General features: G+C 37.9%; 1 protein-coding gene across 12 annotated transcripts in view; it reads left to right on the top strand.

Moving 5' to 3' along the window:
• The window catches only part of CTNNA2 (catenin alpha 2), a 475,915-nt gene that overhangs the window by 87,990 nt on the left and 364,286 nt on the right, over positions 1–23,639 (top strand). For all 12 annotated transcript variants that reach the window (XM_080590833.1, XM_080590842.1, XM_080590843.1 and 9 more), the window contains one exon: positions 9,357–9,552. In XM_080590833.1, coding sequence (XP_080446959.1) covers positions 9,357–9,552 — 196 coding nt within the window. The remainder of the gene's footprint in view (positions 1–9,356; positions 9,553–23,639) is intronic.

Here is a 23,639-nt window from a genome sequence, read left to right as displayed (position 1 = left end):
ACTGCTGCTGCTTCTTTACCCTATCACTGGTTAGTGTAAAAGGAAGACACAGTCTAGAGAGCAGAGACCAAAAAAATGTCCGTTTTAGCCTTCCCTACTTGTATGTAATTGAAAATGAACGTAACTTGAAATGGTATGACCAAAATTGCTTGAAAAAAGCTAAAAAGTACATGGTATAACTAGCACTACTTGAGTACTTCAGTGTTAAATAGCTTGAATGCTTTATACCAAGTCTGTTTGGGGCATGTGAGCAGGTTTACTGTTAACTGAAGACTCTATCATAGGGAGATGCTTAAAGTTTAATAAGATGGATAGATGAGGTAATGCGTTGTTATAGCTTAAATACAGCAATGAGTCGGTAAGAGGTTAACATCATCTGATTACTTTTGTGAGATATGGCAGATTTGGTCAAAAATACCAGGAGTGTGCATTTCATCCTGCCTTTGGCAGTTGTGCTTGACTTGGAGCCGGCTGTTTCTGGGAGGGAGTTTGGGCAGTCAGGAGATGCAAAGGAACATCTTAAATTTGCCTTCTGTATTTTACGTGCATTGTAGACATCGAGCAGATTTTTTTGGGAATCAAACCAATTTTGTTGAAGACTGTTTTCTCGGAGCGATAGTAACCTGGAAGTAATTACAGATTCCTTAATTGGACCAATTAAACGCCTCCTTAAGCATTTCCAGCTTGGCACGAGCTGGAATTGCCGACGTTCCTAACAAGGTACCAGAAACCTCTATGGAGGAGGAGAATCGTTTAGCTCTTAAGAGAAGTTCTGCAATCACAGCAGCACAGGCAGAGAGGACCTTGTAATGAGCGTCAGCGCTTGTCCTGCCTCTTCCACGGGCTGGTCGTGGTCCCCGAGCAGGTCCCAGCTGATGTGTCCACACCACAGCATGGCCCCATTAACCAGTGGCGCTCACTGGCACTTTTGGTGGTGGGATTTGTACAAAAGTGGAATGAGCTACAGCAATTGAACTACATTTTTGGTGTCTTTAGGGATTTTCCTGGGGTCACAACAGAGGTGACATGGCTGGCTGGTGTGGGGGAAATACACGGAGGGTTTGCTGTGTCTGCTGTATAAAAGATAATGTTCCAGAAGATGTATAGGAGGAAAATGTGTGATATGTTTTTTGTTGGTTTTGCTGCTTTTTGTTAACAGAACAAGTAAAAGGGAATTCCGCAGAGAATTAATACTTTACAGAAGAACTTTAAAATACTTACTGAAGAACTTTAAAAGTGCCTTATACAATATTCATTCACATGGACTAGGACATAAGCCTCTTCCCGTGGTGTGAACACTGATAAGAAGAATATAAATGAACAGTGACAGAGTTGCTATCTCTAAATTACATCCTAAAGGTACATCACGTTGACAGAATAGAAATATGCAAATTTGTCCAGGAATTTGTATAAGGCAGGGGAAAAGCGAATCAGAGCAGCTAGCTGTCCTCGAGCTAGATTGGCTGAAAATATTCTGGCTCCAGTCAGTGTGCCCTGAGTTATCTATGTACTGACATCCAGAAAGTAGGTGTGTCACTGTTTTTTTTTTTTTTTAATTTAACATCCTGGCTAATAATGTATACATTAGAGAGAATTGTCTGCTGATTTGTTAGTTCTTCGATACAGCAGGTGTTGCAAACATTGAAGGGGTCTGGAATGTGAACAGAAAGACTGGATTAAAGCACTGGCATTTAGTGTGGGTAGTCACGTTAGTCGATGAAAATTCAAATATCTGTTTTTAACAGAGAAAAGAATTTCATTTTTATGAATTAGGTGGACAGCTGGTGCTAATTGTGCAGAGATAATTACAGGTGTTAATTATGTAAGCTGTTAGAAAAAAATGGTTATGATTTATCGGCTAGGGGCAGTGGCAAATTACTTAAGTTGATCAAGAACTTTGAAGATTATTATTAAAAAAAAAAAAAAAAGAGTTACATTGAAGACTGAATCATGTTCAGCAGATAATGTGCGTTCCCAAGAGTAATAATGAAAAAAAAAACACCACACAGCTTTTCAGGCAGTACCTGAGACTAAGCGCAGATAGGAAAAGAAACAAGTTACCTGCTCCCCTGTTTTGCACGTGAATGGCGCTGTAATTTGAAAGAATTTTTACCGCATTTTGCTCAATAAATCTCATGGTTGGATTAGGATTACCTAATGAGCTACTGCTGAGAGCCAGATCTTAAAGTTTGCAGTGTGCAGAGCTGGGAATATGTAAAGACAAAAGTCCCACGTGGTTTTTCCCTGGTTCTGGATGGTCAAAGTGAAGCTCACAAGCTCTGCGTTCAGACTGGTTCACTACTCGATTTTGATCTTCCCATAGTCATGGCAGTGCTTTAACCCATAACACGATCTGTTTCTCTCACAAAGTATTTTGAAAGGTCTCTGTTTCATCCTGCTGCCAAAGAAAACCAATTGTGAGAAAAAATCATAAACCCGAAGACAGTTTGGAAAAAATGAAATTGTTGTTTTCCAGACAGCTGTGGTGATTTTTTCTCCTGGATGGAACAAAATTCTTTCAGAAACAGGAGGATTTTAAAAAGGGTGCTCAGGGGGGATACCATTAGTATAACCACTGAGGATTTAAGGCTAGCCTTCCACTTGGATGGGTCTTATCTCTAGAAGCGAAAGGGTCCTTACGCTAAAATGTCAGGGCTGTCTTTTTGCAGGTCACTGAGCGTTTCCAGCAGATTGCTGATACGGAAGCGTGTGAGAAGAGAGGAATGAGAGGAATAACTTGTAGCTGCTCACATGCAAAGAAATGCCTCTGGGAAGAGCGAGTTAATATATACTTGAAAATAGGGGTGGCAGGGGCAAATAGCAGCATTTCTTGCGAACAATTAGTAATCTTTCCGAGAGGCCCTTTTACGCTGACTTCATGTGTTGCAGCCAAACCATTTATGTGAGTTGTTTTAGAATAATTCAGTCGGAAGGGACCTTCGAAGGTCATCTAGTCCTGACCTGACCTGTTTATGTAAGGTACGTTTGTATGGCCATACTTGATTTACCGTCTGTATTAAAACACACAAGCAGATGAATGCTGTCCTCCAGCTGGAAAACCCCACCAGCCCCCTATCAATATTAATATATTTATATAATTATATATAACTACTTATACTATATATAATTATATACATATTAATAATTTCAATATTAAGAAATGACAAGGACTGAGTACTTGGTGGGCGATCAGTGACGATCCCCAAGGAGTAGTAGTACAGTGAAAAGGTGCATATCAGTATTTTCCTCCAAAGTGTCCAGATTAGTATGTTGCGTGATGTGGTTATAGAAAATCTGTACTAACTAATCCAATCCAATTCAAGCAGATATTGGGGAAAGAGGTGTGGGGGAAACTGCAGTTCTTAAACTTCGCAATTGTTAAACTTTCGGCCCGTGCATTTCAGAAATCTGCAGGGAGGACAGTTTAATTCACGCTGTCAGGAATGCTCTTCTTTCCATGAGCTGGAGCTGCTGACTGGGATTAATTTGATGAATGTCTGAGCCAGCTCTGGCCCCTTTCACTGCTGGCATCCCTGCCGCGACCTCTGCAGCAGGGAAATCCATGCTAATACAGTTTTCTCCTTTTATCAACGACGTCTTCACCTTTCTTTTGTGCTGATGGGGCTGTGTAAGGAAGACTTAATTCGGGGTGGGACTGAGCTATTAATTAGTGAAGTTCTGTTGTTCCAACAGAGATCTGTGCTAGAACTGCGTGAAGCTTCTTTAATAAAACAGGAGAGCAAGGTTCCCTAGTGTGATCACAAAGCCAAGATCATTATAGGATTGCCGAATGAGCTTATGGTAATTATCAAGTGATATATTTGATAATTGTACTAAATTTTTGTGAGATCTGCATTAATTAGTAACTTCAACTGATACAGACATTCCTTCCTTTGTGCATGCATAGGTGGGGTAAGTTACTTAAAGTAAACCAGTTAGCTTTAAAGCCTTGGCAGAAAAGTGAGCTATGTTCTTGTCTAATTTCTTTCTTTCTTTTTTTCTTCTCCCCATGAATACAGTTAAAATCTTCCGGGTAGACACTTCTCAAAAACTCAAGCACGGTGTTAATAAGAACAGGTTCTTTCTTTCTTTTTATTCTACAACTTCAGTTATAGACTGATGTATGGCTTTGTTCGAAGGGGAAAGCAGCTAATGTATCAAGGGTTTTTCTTTTACTGATGGAAGAAATTTTCCTCTCCCAGCATGTCTGACTTCTCTGAGTGGTACTGCTGATTTTGGCAGAGGCTGCTTTCTTAGCAGTTCAATGTTAATTTCATGTCATTTCCAATAAGCTGACACCAGGTATCCCAGGTGGGCAAAATTGTCAGATTCTGTTTTTTATGAGCGGTTTTCTTTCTGTAAGAGCTGTGTGTTGTGCAGAACCCAACCTGGCTGTGCAAAGGCTGAAATCCAGAATTCCCCTATCCCAAGCAGAAGATGCCCTCAGCCCATGCTGGAGAATGGTTCCTCTCCTTGCTTTGTTGCCTTTCAGTCCTAGGAATCTTCCAGCTGTTGCTGCGTGATGGTCCAGCTTTGTTTGGAGAGAAGGGAGCCCCAGCATTGCAGTTAGTACTGCAGTTAGTTATCAGTTGCTGTACATTTATGGGAGGTGGGAGATCTCCTTTGCATCAGGAGGCTCCTGAACTTTACTCCCTTTAGCTCTTTTTATCAGGTCATTCTATTAAAGTATATAGAATCTTTTCTGGGATCTCGAATAAAATCTACTATATAAAGGAAAATCATTGTATCTGTACAAATCATTGTACATTTTTTTTTCCCCTTATATCCAGCCTGAAGCTCTTGTTTCAACATCTGCCTGTCTTCCTGTACTGGAGGGGCCCAGGCTGGATATTCCAGATGCAATTCAAGGAGTGCTGGGTGGAGGGGGATGATCACTTCCCTCAGTCTGGCTATGCTTCTGCTGAGGTTTAGGCGTTTAGAGTATAGAGTAAGAGTACCTTTCTCTACTTAGTAAGCGTATAGTATATAGTATTCAGAGTTTATCTTAAGGTATAAGAGCGCAGGTATTGTTGGCTGCCTTTTCTGCCAGGGCAGGCTGATGGCAGCTTGCTGCCTGTGAAGGTCCCTCAGGTCCCTCAAAGCAGATTTGCCCCCCAGCCTGTCAGTCCCTAAATCTTACGGCCAGGGGTTCCTCCGGTACTGGTGCATGACCAGGCACTTGTCTTCATCAACTTCTGTGTGGTTCCTGCAAGTGGCAGCCCTGCCCTGTAGTGCATCGACTGGTCCCCAAGCTGCTGTCATCTGTGACTTGATGCAAGCCAACTTCACTGCTGGCACCAGGTCTTCACCCCTAATAGAGAGAGTAAGTCATCTACGAATAAATGCAGGGGAGTATCTCTAGCAGTCCTGCAAGTCCGCACCAGTTTTCTCTGAATCAATGCAAAAGGAAGATGACCGTAAACGTTCATCGAATGAGGCGCCCAGCTTTCTAGGCATGGCAGTAGCAATTACAGTAGAGATTTCATGGCACAAGACTAGGAAATTTCATCACGTCCTTTGGAAAATATTTACATTTTGGAAAGAGTATATACACTCTGTGTCTGCTTGTCAATGCTTTCTTCTCTATATGTCATTTCAGCCCTCTGAGCCTTTCTCATATGCTCAAAAATTGCATTGGGAGTGGAGTTTCTGGCAATTGCAGATTTTAGATGTTTTGCTATGCTCGTAAGTTCTCATTATCTAGTTTTGATATGCTGATTACTTTTTGAAACTGTACATTAGGAGCAGACCATGTTGGGCCACGTCATTCTGTACATGTTCACTCCTACACCTGCTGTGATTGATGAATTCAGAACGTGGAGGCTTTTCTGAAGGACGTGTATTTACATGTATAAATTATTACTCGTGGCAGAGATTTCAATTTTATGCTTTTGTTACAAGTAGCTGAAAGGTGTGTGTGTTAAAATAAATCAGGATGTAGTGTGCGTTTTCTTTTCTTAAGGAAACTAACCTTTGGTGTTTTCTTCTGGCGCAGTAAATGAGACTGTCTCTGAAATGAAGTATTTTTTTTGATCAAATTAGTTTGGGACCTTGATTCAGCAAAGTAATTAGTTTAATCTATTAAGGTCATTTAAGTGAATGTGCTATTGAGTAATTTTCCAAGCAGATTGAAGCATCTGGAATAGAGAAGTGAAATTAAACTGGAGTTGTGCACAAGGTTGGAGACCCGACTGACCGTGCTGGGGCTGGAATCAATGCAGCCTGCCCGTCTCCCTGTCCACAGGACACGTTACAAACATATTGTTTTATGCTGTTTTGATTGCATTTCTGTAGGTGTCTGTAATTAGATATCTAAGAAAACTATTCAAATCTGAAACAAGTATCTGCTGTGAGCACGTTTTCTCTGAAAACAGACCACTCTCAGCTTTCCTCCTCTCCCTAAAGAACTGTTTCTTTATCATTTTTTTTTTAATGGTATGGATTTTTTTTGTCCATCCCTGTTCAAAAAGTACACTATTAAGAGTTATTCTGAAAACTCCTTAGGCTTACTACAGGTGCGGAGAGAAAAAGCTCACAATATATAAGGCAAAATATATCAACATTTATTTCTGACTTCCTGATTTATTTGAACCTGTAATGTGCACTTACAACCATCCTTTGAGCGTCTTGAATAAGGGAATTCAGCAATTTTGAATAAGGGAATTCAGGAATTTTGGGAATTCAGCAAACCAGTCTCCCTCGTCTGGGATACCGGCACCTGCAGCTCATCTGATTACGTGCAAAAATCAGAATTCAGCATTTGTCCTTCTGCCTTCTTGGAAAGAAAAAGGAACAGTAACTGATTCCCAGCCAGCTCCCATTAAGCAAAACACACACAATTAAAACTGATGTATGTTCAACCAATTACTGTTTTTCATTCTGCTTTGCATATTACGTGCTGATCTATTCAAGAGATGGATTTTTGCAGGGCTTCTCCCATACTTAAGAGTTTTAGGAGGAAAGCCTCCTAAAGGAGGAAACGACACAGTTCGTGTGAATTAAATCAGGATGTTTACTTTGCTATGTAAGTATGTTTTATTTGAAATTGCCTGTTGAGAGTTGTTATGCTCTGAGGGCTGTGTGTAAATGGCTTGTTGCTTCTACTGAGAACATTGTTGGACTAGTAAATCCAGCATGTTGAACCATTTTATTAAAGCATACATGTATATATATCTAAAATACATACTCTGTGTGTACCATCAAAATGTTTTGGAGATTATGGTGGTGAAATATTTATTCAGGATTTATTTCACTTAACTGAGAAATCTTATACCTACTTGCTTGTTCTCACCCTGGTTTTCTGTGTTTCTCTCCTATTTTATGAGACAGTATCTATTTCTATGCACAAACTTATCTTATTCTATGACAGCTATGCTCCCCATTCCTGTTTGTTGACTGCAGCAGTTCAGTAGTTCTAGTTGGTCTTACAAGAGATGTGTAGGTAAGGTTAGATGAAAAGTATCTTGGTAGTTGAACCATTCATAGAAGGAGCAGACTTGCAGATAGCACGATCCTGTCAAATTGCGTTTTATTATTTTTAGTGGAAAACTACGTTTTTAGGGTATCAAAAGAGGTCTGTAATCTGAATAATCCCTGTGTCTTCACAGGATTTTAGCAGTTCTTCTGCCAGCTACAACTTCTTTGTGTTTGTGCTATTTGAAGAATTTGGTTATTTTTTTAAAGCTATTGACCCCTGTATCTACCATTTATTGACCAACTTTTCTTTGCTTCAGATCTTTTTCTTCCCTTTATTATCTCACTGTTCTGGCAGTATACCTCTAGTTTGTTCATTAAGTTCAAACAATTAAGATCAAGTTCCAGTGTTGTTCTCGTCCTTTTCAGATCACTTCTGTGAATTTCAGTAGGTGCTCAGTCAGTTTTGTTGCCTGTTGCATCTGAAAGGTTGTCTTTGTACTCCCCGTGATGTACTGGGTAAATCCATTCTTTTGGATAAACCTGAGTTATATTACAGAATTATCCTAGTATCTTCATAAAGCTCTAAAATTATTATATAGACAATGATCAGCCATGAGAGGATCTTCAGGAAATTGTATTGAAGGATAATTTCATGGGAAAAATAATAAAAAAGAAATATTTCTAAATATAAGTAGTGGAATAAAACAGATGATGGCAGAATATTATCCTGCTGTATCCAGGCATTTTTTCCCTGTACATCTGTGTGTATGGTGTTTTCAAGCCTTGACAGCCTTTTCTATTTTATTTTTATTAAGGTTCCTTAGTCTCCCTGTTTTCATATGTGGTTGAAAAAGCACAAAGAGTGTGATGAAAGGCTCTTTGGTCACAACTGTAACACATTGTCATGCTTCTTGTAATAGGAACGGGATGGCAGTGAGGTTTTTTTTTACTTCCTTTTAGGATCTTTCTTGCTTTGTATTGTCTGTCTATTGCAAAGACTTTTTTTAATTATTATTTTTCTTACAGTAAATTTTTAGGTTAGCACACAGATATGCCACTTATATAGACTGCCCTGGGTTATATCCTGGCTAGGGTGAATTGGATCACTGAGCATTATGGATCCATTGCTTTTTTTCGTGTATTTAGCACCTGATGATATCTGATATTTGGGCTTTACAGAAACACATCCTGCTATAGCTGAAGCGATGTTAAATTTTTTTGGTCTATCCATCAAAAAGCTGTGATGTATGTGCTGTATTGTATATGCTGCGCTGTATTGTTAAGCTATGTGGTTCGGGTTTCTTACCTGACTCCTGAATAAGGAATTCTTGTAGGAGATTCTAAAAATATGAAAGCAGATTTCCTTTCTTTTTGAACACTGGAGAGAAAGTATGACCATTTTACTGTCCACTGTTGTCCTACACAAATGTGTTATAAATATACTGAAGCACTATTACACAGAATACTTTTAACCTGTATAATCTTTGCAGCAGGAGCTACTCATTCCTTAATGTCTAGAAGACAGCCACAATGGTTTTGTCACTGCTTGAACATAAGTGGTGGTACTTATCTCTAAAGGAGATTGCTTTTCAAGTAGTTACTGACCTGTATGTGTGTTGGGTTTTCATTTTAATGGCTTATTCATTTTTTTAAAATGAAGACCAGTGACAAAAGTTTCTCTTCTTTCTCCCCTTCCCTGCTTGCCTGCTGATTTGCCTAGACCAGACTAAATACAAGCTAAAAGTAAAAACCTTTTTTTTGGGGCATGTGCTGCCATGCTTTGGACTTTGACCTTTAGATTTTATATATTCAATGCATGTGACCATTGCATCATTTCAACAGAAAATACCGAGAACATTGAATTAGGTGACTATCTATTTTGCTCTTAAGAGCTGAAAAATTGTTCAGACTTATAGAAAATTCTTTTTTCTTTCCCAAAGGTAACAACGCTCGTTAACACAAGCAATAAGGGACCGTCTGGCAAGAAGAAAGGGCGCTCTAAGAAGGCTCATGTGTTGGCTGCCTCGGTAGAGCAGGCTACTCAGAACTTTTTAGAAAAAGGAGATCAAATCGCTAAGGAGAGCCAGGATCTGAAGGAGGAACTGGTTGCTGCTGTAGAGGATGTACGCAAACAAGGTATGTGGAACAAACTGCTCAGTGGTGTAACTGCCACGCTTGAGTCTCTTCAAGATTTCTTCCAAATCAAGTGTATCAGCTTCTCTGATAGTGTAAGACAAACCACTCTTACACTATGCTATAGGCATAATATTTATGTATATATACATAGCATACAGATATTAATATACCTCTACCTTTGTCACTGGCAATGAGTACAAAGACTGTTTTAACGTTGTAAAGCAGTATGTAGAGTTTTTTTTACCTTTTCCTTTTTCTACCACTAAGTAGTAAACTCAAACATTATTTACTAGCCATGCTGCCCAATGCCAAAGCTTACTGTTTAATTTTGAACTTGCTTTTTATTCTGCTATGTAACAAAATGATATAATTTGTCACTTAGCTAAACTTTGAGCAGTAGTTTAAAGTCTGTGAATACAAATGTAGAATTAGTATTATGGTACATACTTCTCTGAACAATCTAATTAATTGTGGTTTCAAGCATGTATTGAAATACATGCAAAGGTTATCATACTCTGAAAATATGCAGATAATACCAATATTAAAAACATTTTTGTTGAGTATTGGCGATATTAAGATAAATGTTAACATTAGTTTTCAACCTGTGTAGGTAAAATTGCAAGTTTTAAGATACGTAGCCTTACAGAAAATTGCTTAGTTGGGCATTGGAGTCAGCCATGAGATGTTTTCTTTGCTGGCAGAACTAATGCTGGTTTTGCAAAATTTAATTTTTGAAATTTATATTGGTATTATAAGAAAACTGCTTTTGAATAAGGCTTTGAAATTTCAGAAATGTCGTGGATATCCATGGTTCTGTGGGTATCATCTGACAATTTTCCTTCAAAAGGGGAAATGTATGTCAGACGCTTTCAGATTTACACGTGTAGTGGGGGAAAAATATATTTTCAATACATGCCCATAAGAAAAACTTACCCTTTTTATTGACGTTGATTGTAATTATCTTTGTTACAACAGAATTAAGTACCTTTTGGTATTTTCCATTGTAAATCCTATAATCTGAAGATACCATCTGCCTGTGTCATCATTCCTAGGCTTTAGAACAAGACTGGCAGATTTCCAACTGAGATTTAGAAAAAGAATCTCAAGCACTTAAGTATAAAATACTTACTGATTTTCAGTGAGGCCCCAGGACTCATTTGATGTTTTTTTCAGTTCTTAGAAATTGGACTCAAGTGATCATACGAGTGGGCAGGGTTACAATCCTGTACACATAAATGTTGACCTGTGAATATTCCAGTCTGTTCTATATTGAGGCTGTCTTACACTATACATATATTTGATTTCACAGTTTTCCTGTTTCTGTGTTTTTTTTTTTTTAATCAATCACTAGCACATCATAATAAGTTCAGTGTTTGCTGTATTCTCTTATGTAGAACATTATGCCAGTTTTTTGTTTTTGTTTCTGTTTTCTTTTAGAATTTTGATGCTGATGCTTGGTTGTTCTGTCATGAAGTTTCATTTGTCAGCTACTTCAGTTTCCTGTTGCTTACATTACTTATTTTGTGCTATGTCACATTCTAGAAGAGCATCTTCAGTTTTCCCTCTAAATTTGTAGCTATCTTCCTTTGGGGCTGTGATGCTGACTCAATTTTGCTAGCTTGTCTCGAGGAGCTTTCTACTGTCTCAGAGTCATCAGCCCTGATCCATCAGTCATGCTCTCTGATCCAGGCTTATGCACCACATTCATTAGCACTGTGTCTGAGCTCCTTATTTAGCTTTCTTTGTCAATAGATCATTATGGTAGTTAACAATGATTTCTTTGCACATTTATGCTTTGTAAAGCTAAAGACATTTAAGAAGAATGCTGTGGAGAGTTTTGGTTTTCTTCCTGAAAATGATTTTCTGACTTCTTAATTGCCAACAAGCCTTTTATTCTTTTAAAATCCACCCCCTTTATTTTTTGTTTTGTTTTGGTATTTTTTTATGTATTTATTTTAAGGTGCAGGCAGTAGAGAGACGAATAGAGAGTTTAAGCAGTATTGTGCAGAATGATACAGACATCTTTTGTCAACACTGCAGCCTAGAAAAACGTATGTCAGAAAAGTGGAGCAGCTTTTTTGGGTCTGTACAACACGAGTCCCTAATTAAGAAAGCAGGAGATGCCAAATGCCGTTATTAGCACACGAGCCACATAAACTAGACCAGCCTTGGTGCAACGTGGAATGGTATGTTTAGCTCAGTGGCATACAGAGCTGGATTAATAAACTGGGGCTGTGTTTTTCCAGACTATTGCTTGTTGATTTTCTGGAAAAATTCCAGCTTGGATAATTACACCATCAACCTAAAAATGTCTCCTGCAGTTACAGCTGGCTCTGGTGTTCCTCATTTCCTGTCTTAAATTGCTTTATACTGTTTTGTGCTACTATATACAGTTGTAATTCATCCTGGACAGACTTGCTTTCCATTGATAGGTGTGTAACAAGTGTACTCTATCATTTGTGAAATACTTTGGAAGGAATGTGGATGAAAAGAATATACAGCTTTAAGAATATATAGCTTTAAGAAAGAATGTATAGCTTTAAGACTCTTGGAATCTTGAAGGATACATTATACTTGGATAGCTGTAGAAAATTCTGATGATCAACAGTTTTGATTTACAAAGCTGAGTTGTAAAAAAAAAAAAATCAACAGATTTTTAATGTTTTTCTTTTTGCATTTCACACAGTTTTATGAAAAAGTAAATATTTTACGTATAAAACTCTTAAGCGTGTATGTATGTGTGTGTGTGTGTGTGTATCCCGTAATAATTCTATTATATGTCCGGTTTGGTCCCGTAGGTCTTAAAAAAGACAAAATAAGCTTCAGTTCAAAGCCATGTAAGTGAAATTATCCAGTTGCTATATGACTGAATAATTTGCAGCATGGCTGTTTATTCACATGTTGTCAGAGCTGTGTAAAATATCTCCGAGACGGGGAGCAAACGAAGCACTGATGTTTGTCATTTGTGTCTTCGTTCATTAGAGGTGAGGGAAAGCAGACAGTCTTCTGCTTATTGAAATTTTGGGAGGAGTGAGATTTTTGTATATTTTTTTGATTCTAATAACCCTAGGCCCTGAAACTATAAAGCTTGAGAAATGCAGAGGATCAAAGAGGAACTCGTAAAAAACAAGAAATACGGTCTGGGGAGAGGACAAGACTGGCATGTTTCCCTGGCGTAGATGTCTAAATGCAGTTGCTCCTTTATTGATCATTGCAATTGATCCTTTATTGATCATTAGAGAAGCAGGATGTTCCCTGTGGATGAGACATTCAGGCTCTGATTCACATGAAAGTCTACAAAGAATTGTTGGTCTGTTGAGCTCAGGTCAAATAAATTTATTAAGAAGCAGTTTAGAGTGCCAAGGGAAACAAGACAAGGAAATAGATTATGTATATTTATTGTGTCTATTAAATGACTTATGAAATGTCTGTCTTAGGAAATCAGTGCTTTTAGTATAATTTTCCTAGAAATTTTCTGGCAAATAACTTAAAACTTCATTAGAAACATGATTAGGTCCAGCAGCAGGTTGTTGCGTGTTTAAAATTCGGCTTTTCAAGGAGGGTAGATGCAACTTCGCACAATAATCTGAAATTTATACTTCAATCAAGGAACAGAAAATATCAGTTGACATTTTTCATGTTTGAAGACAACATAAAACTAGAGGTAGAATTAATTTTCTGCTCATTGAGATTTATGCACATTGCATAAAGAGAATACGATCCATGTGCTGTTATGAGCGTCAGTAAACTTGAAAGTATGTATCAACAACTGACACAAAATGACTAATATTCTTAGCAACATTTTTCTTGGTGATGGAACATGCTAAAAAGTGTGTTTTTGATGCCCTTCTTAAATTCACATACACAATGCCAGCTTTTTTATAACAATATATAATAATGCTATTTTAGCTCATATGCCTCTTTTGATTTCAATAACAACAGCATAGCATAGAGAGATTATTCTTTTTTAAAACCCTTCTCCCCCTTCTTCCTCAAGTTTTGATCCTTTCTCACACTGAAATCATTGCTAGTAAGCTTTTTTTTTTTTTTAATTTACATTTAAGTCCAGGGCGTGAACTTTTCTCATAGCACGTTAAACTGATGGCTTTTTATGTACTTGCTCAGGAAAGTTGGCTGCAGTAGGCTTTCTAGGAGCCCTCACTTACAACAACCTACTTTTTCCTCTGTCCTGATTTGGTTTTTGTTTGTTTGTTTTTAAATAGTTGCTCCCATTAGTATCTAAAAACATTCCTGGAACATCTTGGTTGTAGTGGTTAAATTTAAAATATTACAAACCTTAGTTGAATGAATTGCACTTTGGTTCACTTGGTCAATGGGAATTCAACGAATGGATGTAGGCTTCCTCTCTCTTTGTGAGTTCTCCAGCATTTTTCCTAATTTATAAATATAAATAAATAATGAAACACATGGAAGTAGAATTACTTCCTAAAGGCATTTCTGTAGAAGCCATTGGGTATCACAATATAACCACCATCTGACATGGAGAAGGAGATCATTTTTATAGAAAAAACAAATGAGGAAGTCTCACTTCTGCATTTGTTTTCAACTCTGAGTCCCAGGGACAGCATTCAGAATGAAGGGTTGATGTGCACTAATATTTAAAATTATCTGTTACTCTAATATCTAAGCATGGGTTGCTTGAGGGATTTTTTGGCATTTTTCTGAGTCTTTCTGACTGATCATTATTTCCAAAGTCTGAGCTGAATGAAAGAATTGTTGGATATTTGGTTTGAATCTGGCAAATATGAAGAAGGAGCTGATACTAATAATTTATCACTTAGAATTTGTCTAAGTAACCTGAGCTATTCTTCCTACATGGATTAGGGGCTATTATTTAAAAAAAAAAAAAATATCTTGCCTTTTCACTTAAAATTATGTTCTCCCTAAGTTTACTTGTAATCCTCTTCAGTGAAATACAAGAGAACTTTTTTTTTTCTGCTTACAGAAGTTAGTGACCACTGTTTCTAGAGAGAGAAGTCTGTGTGTACGTTTGTATGTTTCTAGAAAGAAATAATTGAAGAGCAGGAGTTAATTTTAGACAAATGAATCTTAATCTCCATTTCTGAAAGATGAAGTTGGACTTGTGGTCAGTCCTTCTTTATGGGAGAATGAATTTTGGTCTACATTTTTGAAAGAACCTGTGTGTATAATAAGCATACTCTTTATTTTGCCAATAGTGTCTATGATGAGGTACTCTGTAACTTGCTTTTCGCCCGTCTCTCTGACGGCTCCCATTTGTGCAACAGGAAGCTTTGAGCATGGAGATTTGAAGCTGTGTATTCAACAAGTCATTGAAGCTGTAGCCTGAAAACTATCTCATTATTCAAAAATATTCATAATCTATTTTGAATTGCTTGTTACATTTAGAAGTGAATCCAATGGTTATTCATGTTTGCAGTGCTCATCCTAGGAAATATAGCATGCTAAATGTCATTCTATGCAAATTCTCTAATGCTAGCTCTTTCAGTCTGTTTTCAAATCCATTAATTATTTCATCTCTCAGAGAATTTACCTTTTGAAAGACATTAATGTTCCCTTTGCAAAATGATTTAAAGCACTTCTGATGAATGAGCAGACACTGTATAGAATATCAAAGAGATTCTATACACATAAATAGTGCCAGGGGTTGCTGAATCCAGTAGTGAGGCAGCTGCATCTCCAGCTCCAAGCAGCAGTAGGGCTGAGCATATATTCACAGGAGGCACACGTACACAAATCCACGTATACAACTCATATATACCACAAGGCATAGCTAGGGAAGTACACTGACCAGTAATTTGTTTGCAAATTTGTTTCCTTTTATCCTCTTACTCCTCCATTTTCCTTTGCTTGTTCCTTCCCATGCCATCTTGATCATCCTCACCTATGGTTTCCCCACTAAGCATCCCATAAACCTTATACAGTCCCAATATGCTTTTCCCCTGTAATTGGTTCCATACACCTGGGAAGTAAGAAAAAAGTAACGAAGCATGCAATGAATACAGGTGATTTTCTGTATACATCCCTAATAGTTCAGGCTGTTGGGGAGGTCTTGAACCGATGAAGATATTGCTTCTTGTTAAAGCCAGCTGAGGACTAAGAGCCTGCACTTATTCTCTGCAGCATTTTCAAAAGATGCAATTCTGTTACAGCTCTGGTTAAATTTTTTCTAGTATTCATTGCACTTTTCAATATTTTGTTCTATATCATGGTAGTTTAAGTTTATGAAAGCAACTTCAAGAGCTGTTTGTTATGAAGGGTGGTTGGCATTTGATATGTTGTCCAAATATCACAGATTTTTGAGACAGATTTTACAAAAACACAGCGATATGCTTTAAAAATAATAAAAATTAATGCTGGGTGATTTTGCCTTTTTAATACTATATTTAGTTACATTGTCTTTTTAGAAGATTATATGACTATCGTAGCATTGTAACAGGGGAAGAATGAAATTGCTTTAGAATGTCAGCTTCTGACAGTTGTCAAAATTTAAATTTTACTCCCAAATCGCAAATGATAAAAATACTGTACTTCCAGAAATATTTGAATTGAATTGTAAAATCAGATTCTGAAATCACCACTTGTTTCTTTAGAAGCAATGCTTCTATTAAGAAAGGTTGTGATTGAGAAAGAATTGTAGAAATACACTGTAATTAAAAAAAAAAAATCAAAGGATTTTAACTAAGGCAGATTTTTCAGTATATATTTTACTCCACCACCCATCACAGTGTACTGCTACAGTGCATGAAATTTCTGAATTTAGGTCAAGTTTTAAAAATAGTTTCACTAGGATTTTTTAATCTGTTTTAAAGTAGGGTCTTACAAATTGGAAAAGGTGCCATAGGCAGTTACCTTGCCCTGTTCTGTCTTCCAGCAATAATTTCAAAACCGGGAAGTTTCAGCCCACAGTCAATAATCCCCAGCAGTATTAAATGTGAAGCATTTTCAATTAAGTTTTGAGATAACCATGAACAATGGGTCTGCAGGCAGATTTGACTGGCATGCATGAAATCTGTATTTAAGCCTCTGTATTAATTCAGTACAGAGATTTGAATTGAAGTCTCTGAGTCCTCAGAACAACGCCATTACCATAAAGCTGTAGAGCACCATGGGATCAGCCTCTCGGCCCCTCTGTTTGAAGTTGTTCTAATTTATGGGCTTGTGAAATATCGTCTGGATCGCAGCTGAGTGCCTGAAATCACTATTGATTCATTGGGCAGAAATTCTGAACTGAATTTCTTTTATTTTTTTTCCTGTTTGGTTGAACAAAAGAAGTTTGATTCGCACTTTGAACTGAAAAATTGGTTGTTTTGCAGCCTCAGATTGAAAGTACTTGGAAGGAGAACCTTTTGCAGCCTGGCAATGAAGTGACCTCTGATGACTGTGTGACTGTGTGTAGGTGCCCTCTTCAACTTTCATCACCAATGATGGAAGTTTTCAACAGATCAAAAGCAATAAGGGTTCCTCCAGCTGTCTAATGAAGCAATGGATAGGGTTAGGAAAACTGAGGGGGTGATCTGGAGATGTGCAGTGACGTTGTCTTGGAGACCCTGGAGGTCTTCAAGAAGCGTGTTGACGTAGAACTTAGTAGCATGGTTTCATGGTGGACTTCAGTACTAGGGTAAAGGTTGGATGAGATGATCTTAGAGGTCTTTTTCAACCTGAATGATTCCATTATTCTATGTTTCCTTCTGTGTTCTTTATTTTTGACTATATGTTCCATGACATGGTCATGGCATCCAACTTTTAAGAGCAGCTGTAAAGAAGCTTCACTCTCCAGTACAGGTTAGGCTTTAATTTTGGGTATGGTTTCAGAAAGTGGTAGTCAGTGAGAGAAGCAATACAAAATGACAGCATGAAAATTTGAATTACACTTCCTAATGTCTGGATCTTAAAAACTGCAGAAGATTTTAATTAATTATCTTTCCATTTACCATTTGAACACATCGTTTCTTGCAGTACATTTTTCACATACTACAAAGGCTTACTATTCTGACTAATATTCTACAGACTGAGGGAACAGAAATTGTTATAATTAAATAACGTGTTGCTCTCCTCTGATAAGTGTCAAATTACCATATTCTGATAGCCAGCTATATCATTTTATCTCAGTTGTGGCCTCTTTATCAGAGACAAACAATTTTTGAAATTTAGGTCTTCAAGACCTTATGGCTGCTGTTTCTATAGGAAAACTGAGAAAGGAGACAGTTCTCTCAAGTGTATGGCATTTACCATTATTTTTATATCTACTAAAAGTCTAGAATCTCTCCTGCTTGTGATTTGTGATGTTTGCAAATCTCATTCATCCATTATTGTTTTAAATTTGAGTTTTAGATTTAGTTTGTGTGTGTGTATGTGTGTGTGTGTCTTTTTCATTGTGGATACTTCAGTTTCTATCCTTGGGTGATTTCTGCAGTATTTGACAAAACATATGTTGTTTTTCTTCACAAAAATATGTCACACCTTCTCATCAGTACTGCCCATGTTTCCTATCCTCCTTTCACCTGCTGCTTCTGTTTCTCAGATTTTTTAAAGTAAGAAAAAATGTTAATTTATTTTTTTAAATAAAAAAATGTTAAGAACATGATGACACAAACCTGGGAGGAGTGGCTGATACCCCAGAGGCCTGCATTGCCATTCAGTGGGATCAGTGGGAGTTGGGTGATCTGGAACCTCATGAAGCTCAACAAAGGCAAGTGCAGGGTCTTTCACCTAGGGTGGAACAACCCCCCAAGCACCAGTACAGGCTGGAGACCGACGTGCTGGAGAGCAGCTCTGCAGAGAGGGACCTGGGAGTCCTGGTGGACAGCAGGATGACCCATGAGCCAGCCATGTGCCTTTGAGGCCATGAAGGCCAACGGTATCCTGGGCTGCATTCGGAAGAGTTGTTGTCAGCAGGTCAAGGGAGGTGATCCTCCCCCTGTACTCAGCCCTGGTGAGGCCACACCTGGAGTACTGCGTCCAGTTCTGGGCTCCCTGGTACAAGAGGGACGTGGAGCTACTGGAGCGAGTCCAGCGGAAGGCTACGAAGATGATCAGAGGACTGGAGCACCTGTCGTACGAGGACAGGCTGAGAGAGCTGGGCCTGTTTAGCTTGGAAAAGAGAAGACTGAGGGGAGACCTCATCAATATGTATAAATATCTGAGGGGAGGGTGTCGAGAGGATGGAGCCGGTCTCTTTTTAGTTGCGCCCAGTAACAGGACAGGAGGCAATGGGCACAAACTGAAGCACAGGAAGTTCCGACTAAAATGAGAAAACACTTCTTTACTGTGAGGGTGACAGTACTGGCACGGGCTGCCCAGAGAGGCCATGGAGTCTCTTCAGGACATATTCAAAACCCGCCTGGATGTGATCCTGTGCAATGTGCTCTAGGTGACCCTGCTCAGCAGGGAGTTGGACTGGATAATCTCCAGAGGTCCCTCCCAACCTCAATTGTTCTGTATTGTGTGATCATGTTCATAATCTACCTATATCCTTTATCTCACACCCATCAGAAAGCCCATGTAACTGGTGAGCTGTGGGCAGCAATAACTCCTGCTGTATTAACCCCAGGCTATACTGCACGTGGAAATATACTCTCTTCAGAGCCAGGTAGCCCCTGCTTCTGTCAAGTCATTCACAAATAGGCACTAAGTGAGTAGAAATAAGAAAAGGTATAAACTAGCAGGGATACAAAGCAATGGAAAACTTACCCTTTAAAACATCTAGAGAGCTGATCAATCGCTAGATTGATCTGTGTTACCATCAGTCCTACCTACCTACTCGCTGCTTCTAGGAGATGATTTACGTTGTCGGCTCTCAATGTGGAGTAACTTGCTGTTCCTTCCATTCTCAGTACTTGATGGGAATTTTTGGTAAACTTTGTTACAAAAATGTAGCCCACTAGGAAATATCAAGGCTTGAATCTGAAGCTTATCTCAGAAAAATACCAATTTAAGTAAACATTGGGCAATTTTTTCATGTGATAATACAGAATGGTGGAGCTGATTCTAATTATGATTTTGAACTTCATTGACAATGCCTACAGCATAGATATAATCTACTGACTAACTTGCTTGGCTATACAGTATTTATAAGCCTCTTCAGCTCACAGAACGAAAGTAATATCCAGAATGATGCAATATGTCTGCCTGATGGAGAACAGCACAGTAGTTCTCTTAGGCTGCTTCTTTTTCACTGACTGCTGGAATATCTGTGCATGCTTTTCAGTTGTTGTTCTTTGCTATACCTCATATGTTTCACTTGAGTATATTAATCACGTTTCTCTTTACCATTTATAAATTGTTATGAAGAAACCCATTAAATGATTAAATTCAAGTCTTTAATTGCTAGGACTTAAAGCAAAAGATTTTTCATTGTCAGTTAAATTCTTCTTAGTTCTTTTTTGCAATAATTATTTTAACAAATTTATTCATAGTTCATAAAAAAGCAGCTTTTTCAAGTAATTCCCACTGTATTTACTTAAATAGTTTGCTCTTGCTTATGTGAAGAAATATTCTGCTAATTTTGAATCTGCTTTTTGTCTCAGTTCTGTAGCTATCCAGGAAAAAAAGAAGCAAAGCTTTTTATTTTTAAAATAATATCTCAAATGTTTACAATAAGCTTAGAAGTTGTGGAAAAATGTCTAGTTTAAAAAAGAAAGAACAGGTTTTCTGCAGGTATGAATCATGCACCTCAGTATCTTGCTGCACAGCAGAAATCCTTTCTGTTTCTTTCTAATCTTTGGAAGACAGTTCTGCCACTCATAGCATCTGAACTGCCTTAACAAGCACACCCAGGTTTCCTTGAAAAGGATGTTATACTATTGGGTTCACTCCTGGCTGGAGTGTGAGAGCAGGGTATCTTGTGTAAAGTGTTGGATAATCAGGTGTATCAGGAGCAAAGCAAGGAACAATTAGGCAGTACAGATGCTACTTGGAGATAAACCCAAAAGCACTGTCCTTGTCTTCAGCAGAACTTTGAAGTTCAGCTGCGTGACATTTGACATGCGCCAGGAAACAAATGAGTCCACATTAGAATTCAGTTGTTTGAATTTTAAAATTTGCTTCTGTTTTTATTCATATTTTAAGAGGCCCAATGTGTTTTTAAGTTCCCTAGCATCAACCACAATCTTCAACTTTTAAGATGTTAGTGTCAGCTGTCCAATTCCATGAAGGCTAGTCGGTTGTTTAGTCTATCCCTGAAGTATGATAGTCTGAGAAGTAGCTGAGAGCTGCAGACAAAGAGGGATTAGAAATGGTAATGTGTTCTTACATCCAAAACAATTTACTTATGAATTGAAATTTAATTAAAGCTTTATTGTACTTAAGTGTATCAGTGCTGTTTCAAATGAACTATTAATTTGACTGTTAATTAGAAAAGTTCTTTCTGAAGTGTAGCATTTGTGAAATAATTGTATTAGATTGTCATAGATCTGTGACTAAATGTCTTCAAGTTCTGTTTTCTCAGTATTTTAATGTCCCTTAGCAAAAAAGTAGTTGGGTTAATTAAAATGATACATTTTAGCGGTCTATGAAGTCAATGAGGTGGTAGTGCTATTGGATGTAAATGCGAATATTGAATCTAAAATATGTACTAGCTTTAAGGATATCCATTGTGCTGTAAAATACATAGTGATTCATCTTCTTGTATCACTCTATCTAAATGTCAAATGTAAAGTCAGTCAAATTTAAGTCAAATAGATTGTCTGTATAATCAGTTCCAGAGGGATACAGCTCTAGTGGCTGAAATTTAATGGGAAAAGATCAAGCTAGATCATATGTGGCCTTTCCTGGCATTGAAATCTATTAATACGATGAAAAAAGTGGTCATTATTCCACAGAAAGAGAACAAAGTCCTAACTGCTAATGAAAGAGGAAATAAGTTTTAGAGGACACTGTACTAAAAACTTAAAAGAAAGGTGTTAGGGCAGGAGTGATGAAAATTTAATAGCATTCATGTGAAGCTTTGGGAATTCTGATTAGCGTTTAAAATGCATATTTATATTTAGGAAGAATGCAGCATTCTTCAGTATGAAAATACTCTACAACTGACTTCCCAAATGCTAACAAATGATTATACGATGTCCAAATAGAGATTACTACTGAAATGCACTCATTTCAATTACAGAGGATGGATTTTGAAATGCAATAAACAAAACATAATGTTTTAAGATAGGAAATAAATAATGAAATACGATTAATAAGGCAGGAGGAATATAGAAAGTGGAAAGACTTGTGTCTCATTGTACCTGAATCAGAAACTTGACTGCAGATAAGTATACTGGGATGATCAGCAGGGGGTCGCAGCCCGTTCGATGGGATGACTGCAAAGGGGATAAAACTGCAGATCTTTGTGTCCTGAAGGGTTGTTTTTGTTTGGTTTAATAACATAACTGCATCCATGAGGAAAATATTTAAAACAAACAAAGAGAAAAAAAAAAACAAGAACAACCTACTTACATTATTTAAACACAGCCTGTTAGCAATTATGGGTTGTTCAAATCCTTCATATTATCTAATATCATGAACAGTGTTCTACATGGAATCTGCAACTCAGTTTGTGTCTATACATGATTATATTGTAGAATACCTTTTTAGCAATGCTCTGTCTCCAATTAAAAAGACAGTACTCTAAAATACTTGTCAAAGAGAATAACATTTTATAACCAGGATTCCTGTTCAGTATCCATAAAAACAAAGGGGTTGTTCTGTTTTTCAAGATACAGCAAATTACATGTCAGTCCTAAAGAAGGCATAAGCAATTTGTTCTGTGTTTGCTGCTAGACTTAAACCTTATGCTGTTACATATGAAGGAAAGAGCTGATAAAATCCAGAGAGTAGATCATCTTGACTTCCAGAGTTAAGAAATCACACACTTCTGGTCTTGTACCAGCACTGCTGTAGTGCAAGATCCTGAAGTTGTTCAAAATCTGGAAGAGGGAGAGATTTCACACAGTCATAGAGGCTGGAAGGGACCTCTGAAGGTGGTGTAATTCAATGGCCCTGCTTAAAGCGGAGTTAGCTAAGCAGGTTGCCCACAGCCGTGTTCAGTCAGGTTTTGAGCATCTCCACTGATGGAGACTCCACAACTTGTCTGGGCATCGTTGTCCTCTTATTGTAGAAGGCTATCAGGTTGAGCGGGCATGGTTTTCACTTCATGAATGCATGCTGACTGCTCCCATCACCGTCCTCATAAATTTGGAAAGAACTTCCAGGATCATTTGCTCCATCTCCTTCCTAGAGATCGAGGTGAGATAGACTGGCCTATAGCTCTCTGAATCCAATTTCTTACCCTTCTCAAAGAAAGGAGTGATATCTGTTTTCTTCCTGTCTTCGGGAGACTTCATTCACAACGATCTTTCAAAGATAATTGAGAACGACCTCAGCCAGCTCCTCTGAGACTGTGGGTGCACTCCACTAGGGACCGTGGATTTTGGCCTGTTCAGGCTGTTTGTATGTTACCTGACCTCATCCTCCTCCACCAAAGGGAAGCCTGCCTTCCTGCTTTCCCACTGGTCTCAGGAACTGGGGATTCCCAAAGCCAGGTAGTACCAGTAACAGCTGGTTAGTTAGCCAGGTTATTATTTTTGTAAATATATATGAGTGATCTGTTATTCCACTTAATGTGGCCACACTGATTTTTTTTTGTAAATTCTGCGAAAGTCCACATTTGTGGTAATAGCATGGTTGCTTTTTGACAGGTGCAGTTGGAGGTTGTTTAATTTTCTAAAAAAAATCGTGTCATCATCCTTTAATTTCTCTTTGATATGTGTACATATATTTGTGTGCGTATGTCTGTTTAAGAACAGCATAGGATGCTTGTTTATTAACACCTGTCCTGGCTACTGGTATAATAAAAATATTTTCAGTAAAAAATAGGAACCCGAATAGTTGCTAAATATACATACGCATATATGTAAAGTTTCATTGACTTCATCTGTTTTTCAGCCTCTTTTTTATTCAAGTTGATTTTCACTTTCAACGTATAGTATTCGCTTAGCACAATCCAGTTGGCTGAAGCCTTGTTCCAATTTAAGACTTCAGTGAAGAGAAGTAGAGATTTCAGTGGGATTCAGCATGAGGCGTGCAGTGGATTGACCTTTCCT

This window comes from Anser brachyrhynchus (genome assembly GCF_964034855.1).
Source record: "Anser brachyrhynchus genome assembly, chromosome: 4".
Classification (NCBI taxonomy): Eukaryota; Metazoa; Chordata; class Aves; order Anseriformes; family Anatidae; genus Anser; species Anser brachyrhynchus.
Note: the sequence above shows the minus strand (reverse complement) of the source record. Positions and strands in the feature narration are given on the sequence as shown.